General features: G+C 43.7%; 1 protein-coding gene across 2 annotated transcripts in view; it reads left to right on the forward strand.

Annotated features, from left to right (window-relative positions):
• NLN (neurolysin) overlaps positions 1 to 19,080 on the forward strand; it is a 93,697-nt gene that overhangs the window by 70,780 nt on the left and 3,837 nt on the right. For both annotated transcript variants that reach the window (XM_062212126.1, XM_062212127.1), the window contains exons 10-12: positions 7,121 to 7,307; positions 7,644 to 7,772; positions 10,370 to 10,506. In XM_062212126.1, coding sequence (XP_062068110.1) covers positions 7,121 to 7,307; positions 7,644 to 7,772; positions 10,370 to 10,506 — 453 coding nt within the window. The remainder of the gene's footprint in view (positions 1 to 7,120; positions 7,308 to 7,643; positions 7,773 to 10,369; positions 10,507 to 19,080) is intronic.

The following is a 19,080-nucleotide window of genomic DNA, read 5'->3' on the forward strand; positions in this document are numbered from 1 at the left end:
ATATGGAATGACAGCTGAGAAATCAATAGTGGATCATCTCAGACAGCCAAGGTCAACTCTCCTGAGGCCTGTGCTTTTTCCCCTAACAAAATATACTCATTGATTCCAGCAACTGCCTTTTCTTTGAATTGAGATTTATTATCATGAAAATAATATTCAGTATAACCACTAAAACAACTGATCTATCAACTGGAGCAACAATTAATAATACTTTGGCCTTTAAATACCACAAAAGCTCACATAACTTTTTGAAACTTCAGCTTATATGATTTTGCTCCCTCTCTTTCAGCACCATGTGGCTTGAGAAGAGAATTTCTGTAGCATCAAACCATAAAATCTGTAATGGGACATATGTTAGGCATCCTATTATCTATGTACAGGATAAAGAAAAATCTCATGTTTAAATAACTTTCTTGAATTCCAACCAAACAAATCTGTTTATGTTGTTTTCTAGGCTTTTATTGTCAAAATATTTCCTACAGCAAAAATGTCCTAAAACTTTTTGAAGTGTCATCAGTAAAATGATTTGCTCGTTGGATTATTGTGTGTGTGTGTGTTTACAATATTCTGTTTTATCTGGGAGATACACTAGCATCAATAGTTATTATGGCCTATAATCTACTCTTTTTTTTTTTTTTTGACAGGCAGAGTGGATAGTGAGAGAGGGAGACAGAGAGAAAAGTCTTCCTTTTTGCCATTGGTTCACCCTCCAATGGCCGCTGCAGCCGGCGCATCTCGCTGATCCGAAGCCAGGAGCCAGGTGCTTCTCCTGGTCTCCCATGCGGGTGCAGGGCCCAAGGACTTGGGCCATCCTCCCCTGCCTTCCCGGGCCATAGCAGAGAGCTGGCCTGGAAGAGGGGCAACCAGGAGAGAATCCGGTACCCCAACCAGAACTAGAACCCGGTGTGCCGGCACCGCAAGGTGGAGGATTAGCCTGTTAAGCCACTGCGCCGGCCATAATCTACTATTTTCAACACCTTCAAATTGTTTATACTGAGAATTAGAGAAAGCATCTTTGGGGGTTCTCTGAATTACAGTTTAAAAACTGAGGCGTGGGCCAGTGCCGTGGCGCACTAGGTTAATCCTCTGCCTGTGGCGCCAGCATCCCTTATGGGCACCAGTTCTAGTCCCGGTTGCTCCTCTTCCAAACCAGCTCTTTGCTGTGGCCTGGGAAAGCAGTAGAAGATGGCTCAAGTGCTTGGGTCCCTGCACCTGCTTGGGAGACCAGGAGAAGCACCTGGCTCCTGGCTTCGGATCGGCACAGCTGCAGCCATTGCGGCCATTTGGGGAGTGAACCAGCGGAAGGAAGACCTTTCTCTCTGTCTCTCTCTATCACTGTCTGTATTTCTACCTGTCAAATAAATAAATAAAATCTTTAAAAAAAAAATTGAAGCATGGTATCTGCTGGATGATCAATAAGGAGTAATAATCCAGGCTGCTAAAGTGTAAGTCTTGCCCATGGTTTCTATGTGGACATACACAGTGACTGTGGATTCCTTCCTCTTGAGAATTTAGTTGTTTGTTAGAAATTAAATTAAATTTTGAATATTGTAGGTTCTTTGTGCTCCTCATATGAAAAATATTTAAATGGTATTGCCCAAAGGACTCACAGAGAAAGAACATGACTGATTTTTGGGAAATTAGTAAGCAGTGGAGCTATTTTTAGCTCTTACTCCTTGCAAACATTTCCCTCTGTTCTTTAAAAGACATTGTTGATCTGTTCATTTCATGGGCTGTGCGCTCTCTCCCACTACAAGATGACTTTGGAATAGAATAACCCTTCTCTATTCTGGATGACATAACTATGTTGATTCATATTTTGCTGAGTTTTAATTCTAACTTATGAGTTATTCATTTGTTCATACTTTTGGGGGGAAGGGAGTATTAAGCATCTCCCCTCCAGACACACACACACACACACACTCTTAACACATCTTTTGCTGTTATTTGAAGTTAATTTTCCTCCTAATATGTAAATACTGACTTGGAAAATCTTCACACAAGTAGGATCTCTAAAGTTTGTATTTTTGTAAATATATTGGATGGTGGTAGCTGATGGTATTGCTTATACCTTTATTAACTCAATTAGTTAAAAACCATGATTTTCAGAAAATTAGGCCATTAGTGTTACAGAATCCCAAGTTCAAGATAATTGGTTACATACCAATATAACTACAAAGGTACTTCTCTGATGGTCCCTTTCCACTGGGATCTCACTCACAGAGATCTTTCGTGTAGGTCATTTTTTGCCACAGTGTCTTGGCTTTCCATGCCTGAAAGGCTCTCATGGGCTTTTAGCCAGATCTGAATGCCTTAAGGGCTGATTCTGAGGCCAGAGTGCTATTTAGGGCGTTTGTCATTCTATGAGTCTGCTATGTGGCCTGCTTCCCATTTTGAACAATTCTCTCCTTTTTAATTCTATCTATTGTTATTATCAGACACTTGATCTTATTCATGTGATCCCTTTGACATTTAATCCTATCTTTATGATCAATTATGCACTTAAACTGATCACTTTAACTAGTAAGATGGCATTAGTACCTGCCAACTTAATGGGATTTGGTGTCCAATGGCAAGTTTTTAGCTTTATCCTTAGGTGTAAGTCCATGGGCACATGTGCCAAACTGTACAGCTCCTCCTTCTCTTATTCCCACTCTTATTTTTAACAGGGGTCAATTTTAAATTGGATTTAAACACCTAAGAATAATTCTGTGTTAAGAGTTCAACCAGGGGCCAGCGCTGTGTCTCAGCAGGTTAAAGCACTGGCCTAAAGCACCGGCATCCCATATGGGCACCGATTCTAGTCCCAGCTGCTCCTCTTCTGATCCAGCTCTCTGCTGTAGCCTGGGAAAGCAGTAGAAGATGGCCCAAGTCCTTGGGCCCCTGTACCCATGTGGGAGACCCAGAGGAAGCTCCTGGCTCCTAGCTTCAGATCGGCGCAGCTCCGGCCATTGCGGCCATCTGGGGAATGAACAACCAGATGGAAGACCTCTGTTTCTGTCTACCTCTCTATGTAACTCTGTCTTTCAAATAAATAAAATAAATCTTGAAGAAAAAAAAAGAGTTCAACCAATGGTAGTAAGTAGAAAAACAAAATAGTAAAAAGAATGAAATAATAAGCTGTTTCTCGACAGAACAAGTGCTGATCTAGTCATTGCTTCTCATAGTGTCAGTTTCACTTCTACAGGTTTCCTTTTTAGGTGCTCACTTAGTTGTCACAGATCAGGGAGAACATATATTTGTCCCTTTGGGATGGCTTATTTAACTCAGTATGATGTTTTCCAGATTCCTCCATTCTGTTGCAAATGACTGGATTTCATTTTTTTTAACACTGTGTAATATTCCATAGAGTACATGTTCCATAATTTCTTTATCCAGTCTTCTGTTGACTGACATTTAGGTTGATTCCATGTCTTAGCTATTGTGAATTGAGCTGCAATAAACATGGAGGTGCATATAGCTCTTTTATTTGCCAATTTAATTTCCTTTGGATCTATCCATCTGTTTTTGTACCAGTATCAGGCTGTTTTGATTATAACTGCCCTGTAGTATGTCTTGAAATCTGGTATTGTGATGCCTCCAGCTTTGTTTTTGTTGTATAAGGTTACTTTAGCTATTCGAGGTCTCCTGTGCCTCTGTATGAATTTCAGCATCATTTTTTCAGATCTAGAAGAATGTCTTTGGTATTTTGATTGGTATCACATTGAATCTGTAAATTGCTTTTGGTAGAATGGACATTTTGATGATACTGATTCTTTCAATCCATGAACATGGAAGATTTTTCCATTTTTTTGTATCTTCTATTTCTCTCTTTAATGTTTTGTAATTCTCATCATAGAGATCTTTGACATCCTTGGTTAAGTTTATTCCAAAATATTTCTTTTTTTGTAGTTATATGAATGGAATTGATTTTAGAAGTTCTTTCTCAACCATGGCATTGAGGAAGACAAATTTCTAAGAAAACACATGGAAACCTATTTTTAATTATTCAGTTAAAATGAAGTTTGAATATAAATACAAGATTTTTCTATTTTAGATAACTTCTAAGAGGATTTAGTCATTTTTTTAAGATAGAGAGACAGTGTAATATTTATTGTTGAGATTGTGAGTTATGAATTTAGACTGCCTAGATTCAAATCCCAGTTCTACCATAATCACTGCATGATTCCATTTCCTTATCTTAAAAATGAAGATAATAGTACTTTTATTGTTTTGGCATTTTAAAAAGAATTTAGCCTACTTAATGCCTGAGTCTCAATAAATAATGGCCATTATAATTATTGCATGGATGGATATCTATAATGTAGGATATAATCTTAGAATATTATATTTCTGAGCTGGTGCAGTGGCGTAGCAGGTAAAGCCACTGCCTGCAGCACCCGCATCCTATATGGACACTGGTTCGAGTCCTGGCTACTCCACTTCCGATCCAGTTCTCTGCTATGGCCTGGGAAAACAGTGGAAGATGGCCCAAGTGTTTGGGTCCCTGCACCCATGTGGGAGACCTGGCTCCTGGCTTCAGATCAGCTCAGCTCCAGCCATTGCCGCCATCTGGGGAGCGAACTGCGCTTGGAAAACCTCTGTCTGTTTCTCTGCCTCTGCCTTTGTAACTCTGCCTTTCAGATAAATGAATAAATCTTTAAAAAAATTTTGTTCCTGAATAAGGCAAAATATTGCATTTCTGGGGATCCTTGCCTTATTCCCCATAAGAATTTTATTGAGCTTCTCACAACATAGGTGGCCTAATGCCAGCATGTAGTAGATTTCGTTTACCCTGGCCCTTCAGTATTTGCAGGTCTTTTTCGGATCTGGAATCAATGCAATTATAATGGGAAGTCAAGCAAAACACTTTTTTGCATAAAGAGAGGAAGGCAGAATGTGAGATGGTGTGTTGACATCTGTGCCTCTGCCATGGGCCAAAAGCAGGGCTATTTGCTGCTGATTCCGCATCCCATCTGCTTCTTTTCCAGTGGTTAAGGCCCGCTTCCCTTCCCGTCTGTGTAGAGCCCCAGGGATGATAAAGTCAGGGAGAGAAGGTTGGAATGTAAGGCATCTGAGGAAGGAAAACAAGAAAGGGTTCAAGGAAAGACAACAGAAAGATGACCCCCAATCTGCAAGTGGCCCCATCAGCCAAATGCTGTCTTCCCCTCCTGTGGCAGTTTTACAAGTGTTCAGTGGACGGTGTGAAGGTTAAAAAACACAAATCTGTTCTCATGAATCTCCATCTTTCTGCTTGAGAGCTTCTCTGACAAGTGACTGAAGAGTTTACAAAACTTTGTTTCGAAACTCTATTTTTAACTTTTTGTTAAACTCTTAGCCAAAGCCCTCAGAACAGTCCTTTATTTTTTACTGGAGGTGCTTTAACTTTTGACTATGTCCTTTGCTTCTCTTTTCTATAGCATTCACTCACCCGACTTGCCCACTAATTTACAGGTGTAGCTCCCACTGGAATGGCAGCTTATCTCATGGTAACATCTTCTACCCCAACCTGAGAGCGTACAATTCAGGCTTTCTACAACATGGTTAGTTTAGATCCACTTACCTTAAGGGTTAGGATACAAAACATTTCTCTCTGTCTCTCTCTCTCTCTCTCTCTCTCTCTCTCACACACACACACACACACACAGGATCAATCTGTAATGTGTAATTTAACTCTAGTTGATTTAAACTTCACTAGTTAAGCAATGGAGTGCTGAGTGCCTCAGAAAGGCATGTATTGAGTAAACAGAAGCAAGCATTTGGAGGAGGAGCTGGGGAGGAACCGCTGTCTTATGGGTCTCTTCATTTTTAATGTGAAATCCTGAAGAACATTTTTACTTTAAGAATTTAAAGCTTGTTTTTAACTTAGACTGATTTTTTTTTTTTTTTTGGCTATGATGTCCTGGTGATTGTACCAAGTTTATCTGTAGTTCAAAAGGATGAAATATTACTTTAATATAGAACATTTGGGGGTTATTTTTCATGCTGCTTGGCTGCTTTTATTTTCTCTGAAATTTGTGGTCATTCTAACCCCTCTGTTTTTTTTAAGAGAAGATTTATTGGGGCTGACGCTACGGTATAGCGGGTAAAGCCGCCTGCAGTGCCGGCATCCCATATGGGCTCTGGTTCGAGTCTTGCTGTTCCAATTCTGATCCAGCTCTCTGCTATGGCCTGGGAAAGCAGTAGAAGATGGCCCAAGTGTTTGGGCCCCTGCACCCACATGGGAGACCCGGAAGAAGCTCCTGGTTCCTGGCTTCAAATTGGCCCAGCTCCGGCCGTTGCAGCCATTTGAGGAGTGAACCAGCATATGGAAGATCCCTCTTTCCTTCTGCTTCTGCCTCTCTGTAACTCTGCCTTTCAAAAAAAATATAAAAAGATTTTATTTATTTGAAAGAGTTACAGAGAGGGAAAGAGAGACAGAGGTTTTTTCCGTCCATTTGGTTGACTTCCCAAATGGCCGCAATGGCTGGGGCTGGACCAGGTTGAAGCCAGGAGCCTGGAACAACATCCAGGTTTCCCACATGGGTGTCAGGGACCAAGGTACTTAGAACATCCTTTGCTGCATATTAGCAGAGAGCTGAATCAGAAAAATGGAACAGCCAGGATTTGAACCTGAGCTAATGGGATATCAGTGTCTGTAGGCCCCTCTTTCATAGGGGCAGTGAACACTGATCCTTCCTTGGGTTTCCATGAGTTTGTTGTTGTTGTTGTTTTGTTTTGTTTTTTTTTTTTTTTTTTTTTTTTTTGACAGGCAGAGTGGATAGTGAGAGAGAGAGACAGAGAGAAAGGTCTTCCTTTTTGCCGTTGGTTCACCCTCCAATGGCTGCTGCGGCCGGCGCATCTCGCTGATCCGAAGCCAGGAGCCAGGTGCTTCTCCTGGTCTCCCATGTGGGTGCAGGGCCCAAGGACTTGGGCCATCCTCCCCTGCCTTCCCAGGCCATAGCAGAGAGCTGGCCTGGAAGAGGGGCAACCAGGAGAGAATCCGGCGCCCCAACCGGGACTAGAACCCGGTGTGCCGGCACCGCAAGGCAGAGGATTAGCCTGTTAAGCCACGGTGCCAGCCCCATGTGTTTTAATCATAATTCATCAGTACATAGTCTTATCCAGTGCTTTAAAAGTCACCCCTGTGTTTGCTTTCTAGACTGATTTTGCACGATTTAGTGGAACAAATGTGGAAACTGACTTTGTAGAGGTGCCTTCACAAATGCTTGAAAACTGGGTGTGGGACATCGATTCTCTCCGAAGACTGTCAAAACATTATAAAGATGGAAGCCCTATTGCAGATGATCTTCTTGAAAAACTTGTTGCTTCTAGACTGGTCAACACAGGTAATAGTTTATAATTTTAAGAAAGCAAAATATATTAGAATCACTTAATGCCAAATTTCTGGCATCTCCTCTAAAATTTATGTTCCCCTTAATAATAATGGTGCTTCAGGATAGCTAATATGGGGAATGAAGAACACTAAATGTATTGGACTAGGGAACCCTGGAATAATGTCTAAGAAAAGAAATCTCCTTTTAAATCTCAAATGGAATGCAATATCTTGTTCCACTTTATAATGAGTACCACTGGGATCAGCTTTTGAAATCTATGGTCTTCTGATGTTAGAACACACAGTTCTCTCTTCTCCAAAATACGCTTAAACATTCTTATATCACTAGGTCTTCTGACCCTTCGCCAGATCGTTTTGAGCAAAGTTGACCAATCTCTGCATACCAACTCATCCCTGGACGCTGCAAGTGAATATGCCAGGTACTGCACCGACATTTTAGGTGTTGCAGCTACTCCTGGTACGTACATAACTCTGACTTGAGTTCACTTTTCTTGTGAAGCCCAGAGCACAGTCCTAATTCTGCAGCAGGGTGGATTAGTCAGGCACATTACCCAATCTGCAATCAGGCCGTGACTTTCAGATAAGCATGCTATGTCCTTATGAGTTACTCTGTCCAAATGTGCTGGAAGGAAAGGTGGTTCCAGATTCACAGCATTTTAGTGTAATCAGGCGTGAGCAATTGGCCTCCACCCCAGAGCTGAGAGAGCCATTCACGTCTGGCTGCACCCTCCTCGCTCCTCCCTCCCTGTACGCACCATGATTTCCCTATGATTCTTAGTGAGAAATTGGCAGCAAGGGCACTGTCGGAGAGAAACAGGAACTTCTACCCTGTTTGTGATTTGGAAGTCACTTAAAATATTTGGCTGGCAGTTTCTTTCTTTTTTTTTTCTTAACATTGTTTCTTTGTTTTTAAAGATCTATTTGTTTGAAGGACAGAGTGACAGAGAAAGAGGGAGAGACAGAGAACAAGATCTTCCATCCATTGGTTCACTCCCCAAGTGGCCACAACCAAGGCTGGTCTAGGCTGAGGCCAGCGGCCAGAATTCTATATGGTCTCCCACAGGGGTGGCAGGGACCCAAGTACTGGAGCCATCATCTGCTGGCTCCCAGGGTACACAGTAGCAGGAAGCTGGATCAGAAGCAGAGGCAGGACTCCATGGTAGGCATTCCCATGTGGAATGTCGATGTTGGGGCAGCAGCTTAACCTGTGACTACTATGACTGTCAGTTTTGTTTTGTTTTTGCTGTTAAGATTTTACTGTTATTTACTTGAAAGGCAGATTGACAGAGAGAGGGAGAGATAGAAAGGGAGATCTTCTATCTCAGGAGCCAGGAACTCAATCTGGGTCTCCAGCATGGGTGGCAGGGGCCAAGTGTTCGAACCATGGTCCACTGCTTTCTCAAGATCATTAGCAGGGAGCTGGATCAGAATCAGAGCAGTTAAGACTAGAACTGGTGCTCATATGGGACGCCAGCATAGCAAGCAGCAATTTAACTTTTTGTACCAGATCACTGCTCACCCCCCATATATTTTACACCAACATAGATGTATATTTATATGTAGTTGATAAAGTGAGTTCTTTTCACCAGGCACATTGTTATTAAAATGAATCAGTTATCAGAAGATGGCCCGTGTTTTTCCCCCTACCACCCATGTGGGAGACTCAGATGCAGCTCCTAGCTCCTAGCTTCAGCCTAACTGAGCCCAGCCATTGCAGCCATCTGGGAGTGAAACAGTGGGTGGAAGTTACCTCTCTCTCCCTCCCTCCCCTCATCTCTCTCTCTCTAACTCTAACTTTCAAAATAAATAAAATTTTTTTTTAAAAAATTAATCATCCATGGCCGGCACCGTGGCTTAACAGGCTAATCCTCCGCCTTGCGGCGCCGGCACACTGGGTTCTAGTCCCGGTTGGGGCGCCGGTTCTGTCCTGGTTGCCCCTCTTCCAGGCCAGCTCTCTGCTATGGCCCGGGAAGGCAGTGGAGGATGGCCCAAGTCCTTGGGACCTGCACCCGCATGGGAGACCAGGAGAAGCACCTGGCTCCTGGCTTCAGATCAGTGAGATGCGCTGGCCGCAGTGGCCATTGGAGGGTGAACCAATGGCAAAAAGGAAGACCTTTCTCTCTTTCTTTCTCACTATCCACTCTGCCTGTTTAAAAAAAAAAAAAAAATCATCCACATTTGTAGAGATAGTAAAGATAAGAATGGCCAGTTGACTCAGTCTGGGCTCTGCCTCCGTTGGTGATCTCTCTACAGTCAATCATAGAGCAACTTGGACAAAATTGTTTATTTTTGCTTATTTTTTTAAGATTTATTTATTTATTTTAAATAGTTACAGAGAGGGAGAGACAGAGTTCTTCCATCCACCGGTTCACTCCTCAGATGACCGCAATTGTTGAAGTTGGGCCAGTCTAAACCAGAAGCCAAGATATACATCCAGGTCTCCCACATGGGTACAGGAGCCCAAACACTTGGGCCATTTTCTGCTGCTTTCCCCCTGCTATTAGCAGGGAGCTGGTTCAGAAGTGGAGCAGCCAGGGAGTTGAATTGGCACTTATATGGGATGCTCGTCTCGAAGGCAGCAGCTTTACCCAATATGCCACAGCGCCGGCCCTGACAAAATTGCTTGTAAAGTTACCTTTCACAATTTTAAAATTAAGAATTCTTGTTTAGTAATTATCACCCTAAAGTAAGTGCTGTTCTCAGACATTTTAGATATGAAGAGGTGTAGCAGAGAGCAGGGTTAGTATTCGAGTGTCCTTAAGCAGGATGAGAAAAGACTGACTCTCTGATGGGTGTGGACGAAGCCTCCGGCACTGTTGTCAGGCATTCCAGAGCCAGGCTGAAACCAACTCTGAGGGCAAGCCACTGACAGGAGAGCAGTTTGTAAACATGGCAGCCAAGCGCACCTCTACGCCCTGGTAGTGTTGGGGTGAGAGCCTCTCGTTCACTTTCTCCTCCCACCACTTGACTCTCCAGAGGGAAACCTTGGCTGACTAATAACCTAATAATTAGCATTTGGTATCACGCTGATTGATATGTGTCCTTCTTTTAAAGGTACAAATATGCCAGCTACTTTTGGACATTTGGCAGGGGGATATGATGGCCAATATTATGGATATCTTTGGAGTGAAGTATTTTCCATGGACATGTTTTACAGCTGCTTTAAAAAAGAAGGAATAATGAATCCAGAGGTATTGTACTTTTTTTCTCCTTTTTGTTCCCTCCCCTTTAACTTCTAGTGTAAAATATTTATGACACCCAGATTTTAGAGTAAGAGGTTTGGTAACAGCTTTTAACTTGAAGGCCTTGCATCTTCTGAAATCATCACGTCATTAAGTTACAGTGTACAAGTAGTTAATTCTATAGGTTTAAGAAACCTGCTGCATTTTCTTGCTTATTAACATTCCGATATATTGCATAATTAAAAACTCAAAGCTTTGTTTATGCATTTGAAACTTTATAGCTGCTAGTTTTGACATGTGCCATACAATGTTTTGGTTTTATGGGAGGTTGGGAAAGAAGTGGTAAATGGTCTCTCTCTGTTTTCATATTCTCTACACACTTTCTTTGTGTATTTTCTGTGGGAGGCTCCCTTTGTCTATGGCTGGCATACCCCACCTACTACATCGCTTGTAACCTAAATGCCTTTAAGTAACTTAAGCTGCTTCATTAGCCTGAGCCATTCCTTTCTGTGTACAGAGAATTGACTGCCAGGTGGCTGCCAGCCAAGCCCTCCCCAGTCCCAGCCCCTCAGTCTCCAGCCTTGTAGAAGACTCAGCTGTCAGGTTATTTCTGAGGCTGATACATTTGCCAGTGTGTTTTTAAATTCGATCTGATGCGGAAATTAGAAGAACAAAGGAGCAAAATCAAGCTTATTTCAACCAACTGATTTGTTTTCTAAAACTTTTTGTTACTGGATTGCACAGTGCCTTCCACATGCATATGGAAATACATTGGTGTCATTTAGACCACCATTCCTTCCTTGCTTTCCCATAAAAAGGCAACTTTGGGGCACCCGTACTCGGCACTCACTATTCTTTGCAAGCACTCGCTCCCAGCCTGTCCCACCTGCTCTGTTAGGTCCTTGAAGCTCCTTGGGTTGCCTGGACAGCCCATTTACAAAAGTCAACTTCTGACCAGGGCTCTAACAGGCGCCCCAACTTCTTCATGACCGTCAGTCAGTGTCCAGCCCTCGGTCCCTCCACCAGCCCTTGTCAAGACAGTGTCCATGGTGTCTGCAGGGTGTTGGGGAAGATGGAATGACAGCATTGAGCTGCCCCCTACAAAGCATGCTCTCCCCCTTGAACTGGAGGCGCAGGTCACCCTGCAGTCCTCCCCATTCACAATTGCCTCCATGTCCCCACCTCATTCTCTACCAGCACACAGCCTCTCATGTTTTTTAAGAACACCAAGCTTATGGAGAGTGTGGACCTTCGTCATTCTTTCTCTACACCTGCAGCTCTTCCTGGTTTACCATCTTGAACAAAACTTTCCACTGACGCTGATAACTCCAGTCAGTGCAGCTCTTCTGCTGTTTTCTTTGCACAGCCGAATGTCTTGGCATTAGAAACAGTCCTTGCAGCCCTCAGGTTCCTGGCTATAGCCCCCATCAGCTGAACTGGAAAGTCCCCCGGCCACTGATGTTACCACAGATGACCCAGCTGCCAGCCACAGAGGCCGCATCCACTTTCCCTCTGCTCCCTGCTCCTTAGTCTTCCCCTCTTTGTTCACAGCCTCAGCCTGGTGATCAAAACCTCTTCCTTACTTCCCAGCCCTCCCCATGTCAGCCAGGTATATATGTTCCCTGGGGTCTGTCTCCCTTCATACATTGGTTCTTTTCATTCTTCCACCTAAAATGTTTTGCCTCTCCCAAAATCCTCCTGTTCTTAATAGCTGCACTCAAATAACCACTCATTTATGAAACCTTCCTGACCTCCCAAACCAAAGGTGATCATTCCATCCTCCGAACCCAGCAGTGGATGTGGGTGTGGGGCAGGGCTCTAGCAAGCTGTCCTTGTGTGTGTCTGGAATGCTTACTGTAACCATTACCTAAAGTGAGGAAGCAGAGAATCTTGTACACCCTAGGATGCAAATTTTGATTTTAAAATGTGTTTATGAGAAAAGCACATCAAACTATTGTCAGTGATTATCAGGTGCTAAGTTTATAAGTGATTATTAATTTTTTTCTGTACTTTTTATGGAGCTCTTCCTTATTTTTACATGGTAAATGGATTATCTTAGAAATCAGAGAACAATGTTTTAAAGAGACAAAGTCTAAATTGGTGAAAGCCCGCTCATAACATCTTCCTGACTTATTATCTGGCGCAGCTTCCTGAAGAAAGTATGTGCCCCTTCTCTCGGTCGGCCTCCCTGCTTCCCGCCTCTCTGCTTCCACTCACGGGACTCCCTCCCCAGCACCTCTGCCTGTACCCCTTCTCTTCCAGCTGTCAAGGCAGCAGCCAGATTGCTGATCCCAGTGGATCCCAAGCAGCTTTCAAGTCCAGCAGAAGCAAACCCTGCCATTATGTGTCCCATATTCTTATTCTCGAGCTTCATAGCCTGGCAGGCAGCCACACTACTCCTAACTTAGACAGAAGGGCTGGGTTGAACTTGGAGAAAGCAAGGTCCAACAACTTGGAGCCATTTCCTTGTGATGTCAAAAACACTGTTCAGCTTTACCAAAATTCTGGATTCAGTGGTGCTGGATATTATTAGATAGCTTATGCCATGAGGTTGGCTCCTAATCCCTTCCTTCTGACTTCTTTTTCCTTTGCTTGCAAATGCCATGGAGTTCCATGTCATTTTTGGCTCCCATGCTGTCACAGCAATAGTGCACCTGGCTCCAAAAGCCAAAGAGAATTTGCACCCCACCCTCACACCCTTTGCTGCAGAGTCAGATACTAGGATCAGCTTTTTAAGTAGCCATTTTATTCCCTCCTGCAGTGTACTGTTTGTTTTTTGGGGGAGGGGTTGTTTTGTTTTTTTGTTCTGTTTTGTTTTACAAATGTTTATTCTAATACCTGGCTTACAAAATTCAAATGCTCACTTATTAAAAATTAATAGTTTGAGACAACAATCCTTTTCTACAACAAACAGATTGCTACTACAACTATGTTGTGATGAATAGAAAAAGAAATAATCATTCTTCAGACCAGTAAACCATGCACTATTTATTTTGTGTTGTGATCACAGAGGCTTGTTATTTCAAAAAGATGGCATTATGTTGGGTCATTTCAGATTCTGCTAATTTGCTTTAGCCTCACATGTCAGTGTGTGGCCAATCTACCATACATTTACACAGAATAAGAATAGGAATTTTTATTTTTTTTATTTATTTATTTATTTATTTATTTTGACAGGCAGAGTGGACAGTAAGAGAGAGACAGAGAGAAAGGTCTTCCTTTGCTGTTGGTTCACCCTCCAAAGGCCAGAGCACCGCGCTGATCCAAAGGCAGGAGCCAGGTGCTTCTCCTTGTCTCCCATGGGGTGCAGGGCCCAAGCACTTGGGCCATCCTCCACTGCACTCCCGGGCCACAGCAGAGAGCTGGCTTGGAAGAGGGGCAACCGGGACAGAATCCAGCACCCCAACCGGGACTAGAACCCAGTGTGCCAGCGCCGCAAGGCGGAGGATTAGCCTATTGAGCCGCGGTGCCGGCCTATTTATTTATTTTTTTAAAAGATTTATTTATTTGAAAGTCAGAGTTACACAGAGAAGGAGAGGCAGAAGAGGGGAGGGAGGGAGGTCTTCCATCTGCTGGTTCACTCCCCAATTGGCCACAATGGCCTGAGCTGTGCTGATCCAAAACCAGAAGCCCGGAGCTTCTTCCAGGTCTCCCACGGGGGTGCAGGGGCCCAAGCACTTAGGCCATCTTCTACTGTTTTCCCAGACCATAGCAGAGAGCTGGATCAGCAGTGAAGCAGCTGGGACTTGAACCAGTGCCCATATGGGGTGCTGGCACTGCAGGCGGTGGCTTTGCCCATTACGCCACAGCACTGGCCCCTTTAGTCTAAAGTCATGGGAATCAGGGCAATCACAATATAGCATGCAACTGTTGACTCAAGGCCTCACCCACTCTAGCACATGTTAGTCTCATTCTGAGAAGATAATGGAGTGGCCCTTCAAGGGGTTGGTTCTTGCTGTCATTGCAGAGGTGGACAGCTGAGAGGTCCCATATCCTTGACATTGTTGGTCATGCAGGATGGTGGGTCTTTTCTCTGTACCTTCTTGCCATCCTGCCAAGTGCAGGGTCTGCTCTGAGAACAGTTTCAGATCTTAGCAAGCAAAACTATAGAAAGTGTGGTGCTCGGCCAGTGCCACGGCTCACTAGGCCAATCCTCCGCCTGTGGCGCTGGCACCCCGGGTTCTAGTCCCGGTTGGGGCACCGAATTCTGTCCCGGTTGCTCCTCTTCCAGTCCAGCTCTCTGCTGTGGCCCAGGAAGGCAGTGGAGGATGGCCCAAGTGCTTGGGCCCTGCACCCGCATGGGAGACCAGGAGGAAGCACCTGGCTCCTGGCTTCAGATCGGCGCAGCGCGCCAGCCGTAGCAGCCATTTGGGGAGTGAACCAACGGAAGGAAGACCTTTCTCTCTGTCTCTCTCTCTCACTGTCTAACTCTGCCTGTCAAAAAAAAAAAAAAAAAAAAAAGTGTGGTGCTCACCAGGCTAACAGTGACAGACAGGGTCAAATAATAGCCTGAAAGTTTGCAACCACTGCTTTTATCTGTAATTTTTTTATTATTCTTCAGAATAAGCAGATGTGTCTTTTTAACTGTTCAATTACTTTATTGAATATTAACTAAAGTCTTTGTCTCTAGTAGACCATGGTAGAAGTTGTGTTACCATCAGACATAGCTTTTTCTTCTGCAACTCTTAATAGCAGAGGAAGGGAACTTCTTGGGAATATCACTTTCAACAAGCTTTGCGAGCTCTTTAAGGATATCTTTAAGGTCACCAGATGTAATTTCAAAATCCAGCAGCTAATCACAGGGTTGAAAGAATGGGAGCATTTTAACTAGGGCCATTTCTTTTTATAAGGCAACTTCATTGTGGGAAAATTTACTAAGAGGTAATAGACATTGTGAATTCAAAGGCAGTTATATCATTAGGCCGGAATTATCTCCGTCCTCTTCTGCATTTAGAAAAATGTCTAAGCTTTGTTTCTTCCATTGGTGAAGAAAAAATACAACCAGGTGTCACTTTTGAAAGGAATACCAAGAAAGTCAAGGTAGTTGAAAGTGTAACTCCTATATTTCTAGTCTGTAATACCATCAGACCTTACGTGCAGTAACAGACACAAAAACAAAGAGAAGCTTAAACATAAAGAACTGTCTAGCAGAGAACATAAACCATGAAGCTGAGTGTTGCAGTGCTCTTCAAACAGAATTCTTAGGCCCAACTTGTTAAAGATTCCATCCTCTTCTCTGGTTCAGCCCTCCCAATCTACTACCTAACAGCTGATTTTTCTGATACCTCAACTTGCTCCAGCAGCATTCGGATGTGCCTGATATAAGGGACAAAGAATCGGGACTGATCTCCAACTGATTTCTTGAGTTATTTTCACGCAAGACCTTCTAAGTCTTGAATCCCAATCAGCTGGAAGCAGTTTCTCTTCCTTTGTGTTCTTGCAACCCTGGCTGGTGTTTCTCTTAGAGCCCTAACAATCCGCCTTGTTCCCTGTCTCCTTATTTGTCTCCCCTTCTAGATCACAAGGCTCTCTCAGCTCTGTGTGCCCTCTTTAGAACTGTGTCATTGAATGATTACTTTACCTGTCAGTACCTCTTTGGACCTCACTGGTTGTTGCCCCTCTGCTTCCACACCCCTACCCACTAAGACACGCAGCTCTCCTGGCCACTTTTTCCCTCCTAATCTCCTGCCCCCTCTGCCCCATCAATAAAGGTTTATCTTTTTGTCCTCAGGTTGGAACTCTACTTAAGGTTTCCAGAAGGCATCTTCTGATCAGGCAACCATTTCCACTGCTATTCTTTTCCCATTTCCCTGCCTAACAGCTCCTATCTTTCGCCCTCTCCCTACCCCTTTGTGCTGTCAAAGATGTTCTTTCTTCCCACCCACAATCTCCCAGCCCCCACAGAAAACAAAAGACATGCTGGTGGGAGGAGTTGTGGACTGTGGAAAAAAAGGTTTCAAAGACCAGTTTGAAAGCCAGAACCTGATCGCCATCACCTGCCTGTGCCCAGGAAGAAGACACTGGTGACTCCTCCCCAGAGTCAGCCAAGATGGCAGGAGTGGGGAGGGTCAGTTGAAAGGTGGGGGATCCTGATGCGCTGCTTCAGAGATGCCCAAGGCAGCAGGAGACCTGCTGCTTCCCATTTAGATCCTTTCATTGCTGATACCTGAGGCACATCCTTCATTTGGACAGTTATTGCTATTGAAATATTACCTGAAAGCACCATGTTCCTGAATACCTCTCCTACTTCATGTTCCTGCTGGATTATATCTTCTCTTTCTTACCAATAGAGATGGAGTCACTTGTACCTTTCTCAGGCTTTATTAGGGAACAGAACTAAATAAGGAAATGCCAAGCCAGGAATCTTTGTGTTTCCCTGGACTATATAAGAGTAACTGAACTTGGGGCCAGTGTGAGAAAACAACAAAATACAGGAGGGCTAAGGTTTTTTGAATACCTCTGTATACCAGGTATTATATCAGGGAGTGGGCAGTGTACTGAAATCATCCAGTAAGATAGGAATATTCCCATCCTACATATGATGAAGCCAAGAAGCAAGGTCTCAGCTGAGGATCGAGCCAAGATTCAGACCTGGGTCTGATCCAGAGCTTTTGATCTTACTTCAGAAACCATCAGTGTTAGAGAAGATTTGCACAGTTGCCAAAAGCTACATGCTTGTCTTCCAGGGTCACACACCACAGAGGTGACTGACGCTGGTTTTCCTCCAGAGCCCGACAAACAGGAGTTCTTGCACACTCACAGATGCTCCTGGGGGATATTTGCAGCATGAAAAGTCATCTTACAGCTTCTCTTCCTACTTCCCTTACAATTAAAGTTTCTTGTTGTAGAACAACTTGTGGCAAAGCCTCCTTGCACCTGTGGCATGTCTCCCACACCCTGTTTTCTCAGCTACAAGGCTGGGCACCTGCCTAAAACACAAAAATTCACTTAACTCATTTTTTTTTTCTCTTAAGAAAAGCAAGATCCTGTTACCAAAATGACTCCTAAACTCTTCTCAAAATTTCATTGCAAAGGAAATGAAACTATTAAAAGGCCACTGCTCTGTAATTCAGGAAATTGAATCAACTTGTTTGGAGCCATAAGCAGGGGAAGACTTGAGCTGCACTGAACCGCAGATTGAGACTAAACAGTGCTGTGCTCTAAAACAACTCTGCCATGCCGAGGAGTCAGGCGCTGTCTCTGTGCAGCACCATCCAACCCCACAAATGCTTGCTCTTGCTCTACAACCTAAAATTTACTTCTCTGCACAAAATGAAAATTCTTTGTCAGATATTAGCATTTTGGAGGGGAATTTGAAAAAAAAAAAACTTCATTTAGACTTTCCTTAATGTTCCTATTATGTCTATGGAATGACATGTATTTTTACTAAATAAAAGAAATGGGGCAGGCGTTTGGCACAAGTAAAATGCCACCTGGGATACCCGCTTCCCAAAGTGTTGTCAAAGGTGTCTGCCCACATCGTAGTGCCTGGGTTTCAGTCCTGGCTCTGCTTCTACTTCTAGCTTCCTGCTACTGCACACACCAGGAGGCAGCACGTGATTGCTCACGTGCGCAGGTCCATGCCACCCACATAAGAGACCTGGATTGAGATCAAGGTTCGTGACTTAGGTCTGGCCTACCTCTGGCTATTGTGGGCTATCCTCCACCCACTCCTTTAACATCCAGGATAGACACATTGGGCCAGAAAAGAAAGGGAGGTGAAGTAAATTGTGGTTGGATTCAAAAGCTCTGAAATGTTCCTTCTTGGGATAATAAAGCCCATGACGAGAGTAGCCCTCGCTCACACTTCAGATTCTAGGTTACCATTGTGACAACAATGGATTGCTGCAAACCATGCCAGGGATGATACATCATTTTTGTTTTTTCTGGAACAAACTAAATCTAGCCCCAAACCCTCATCACCAAAGGTTTCGTTAAGTCCAGTGTCAGTGACTATAGGCCCTCTCTATTTAATAAAATGTATCCAGAACTTAAGGAGGAACAACAAGATTACTCTGTGCCTCTTCAACGTTATACTAGAACACTTAAACATGACCTTATGCTGTTGGGCCAGTCCTGTTCAATGTGGCAGTCACTTGTGGCGTTCTGCACTTGAAATGAACCTAGTGTAACTGCAGTCAGGGCCAGCACTGTGGCACAGCAGGTTAAGTCACAGCCTGCAATGGTGACATCCAATGTGGGCACTGATTAGAGTCCCAGCTACTCCACTTCCGATCCAGCTCTCTGATTATGGCCTGGGAAGGCAGCAAAGGATGACAGTGCTACCCTAGAGCTTATGAGAAGGTAATTTTTACTTATTCCTGATTGGGATCCAGATTATTATGTTAGATATTGTCCTATAGATGACTAAAAAGATACAAATGATTTCTGTTTACAGCCAAAACTTTTGATTTTTTTAAAAGATTTGTTTATTTGAAAGAGTTACAGAGAGAAGGGGAGAGACAGAAAAGGAGAGAGGGAAAGATCTTCCATTCACTGTTTCACTCCCCAAATGGTACAATGGCCAGCCCTGGGCCAGGCTGAAGCCAGGAGCTTCTTCCCTCGCATGGGTGCAGGGGCCTA

This window comes from Lepus europaeus, chromosome 15, assembly GCF_033115175.1.
Source record: "Lepus europaeus isolate LE1 chromosome 15, mLepTim1.pri, whole genome shotgun sequence".
NCBI lineage: Eukaryota > Metazoa > Chordata > Mammalia > Lagomorpha > Leporidae > Lepus > Lepus europaeus.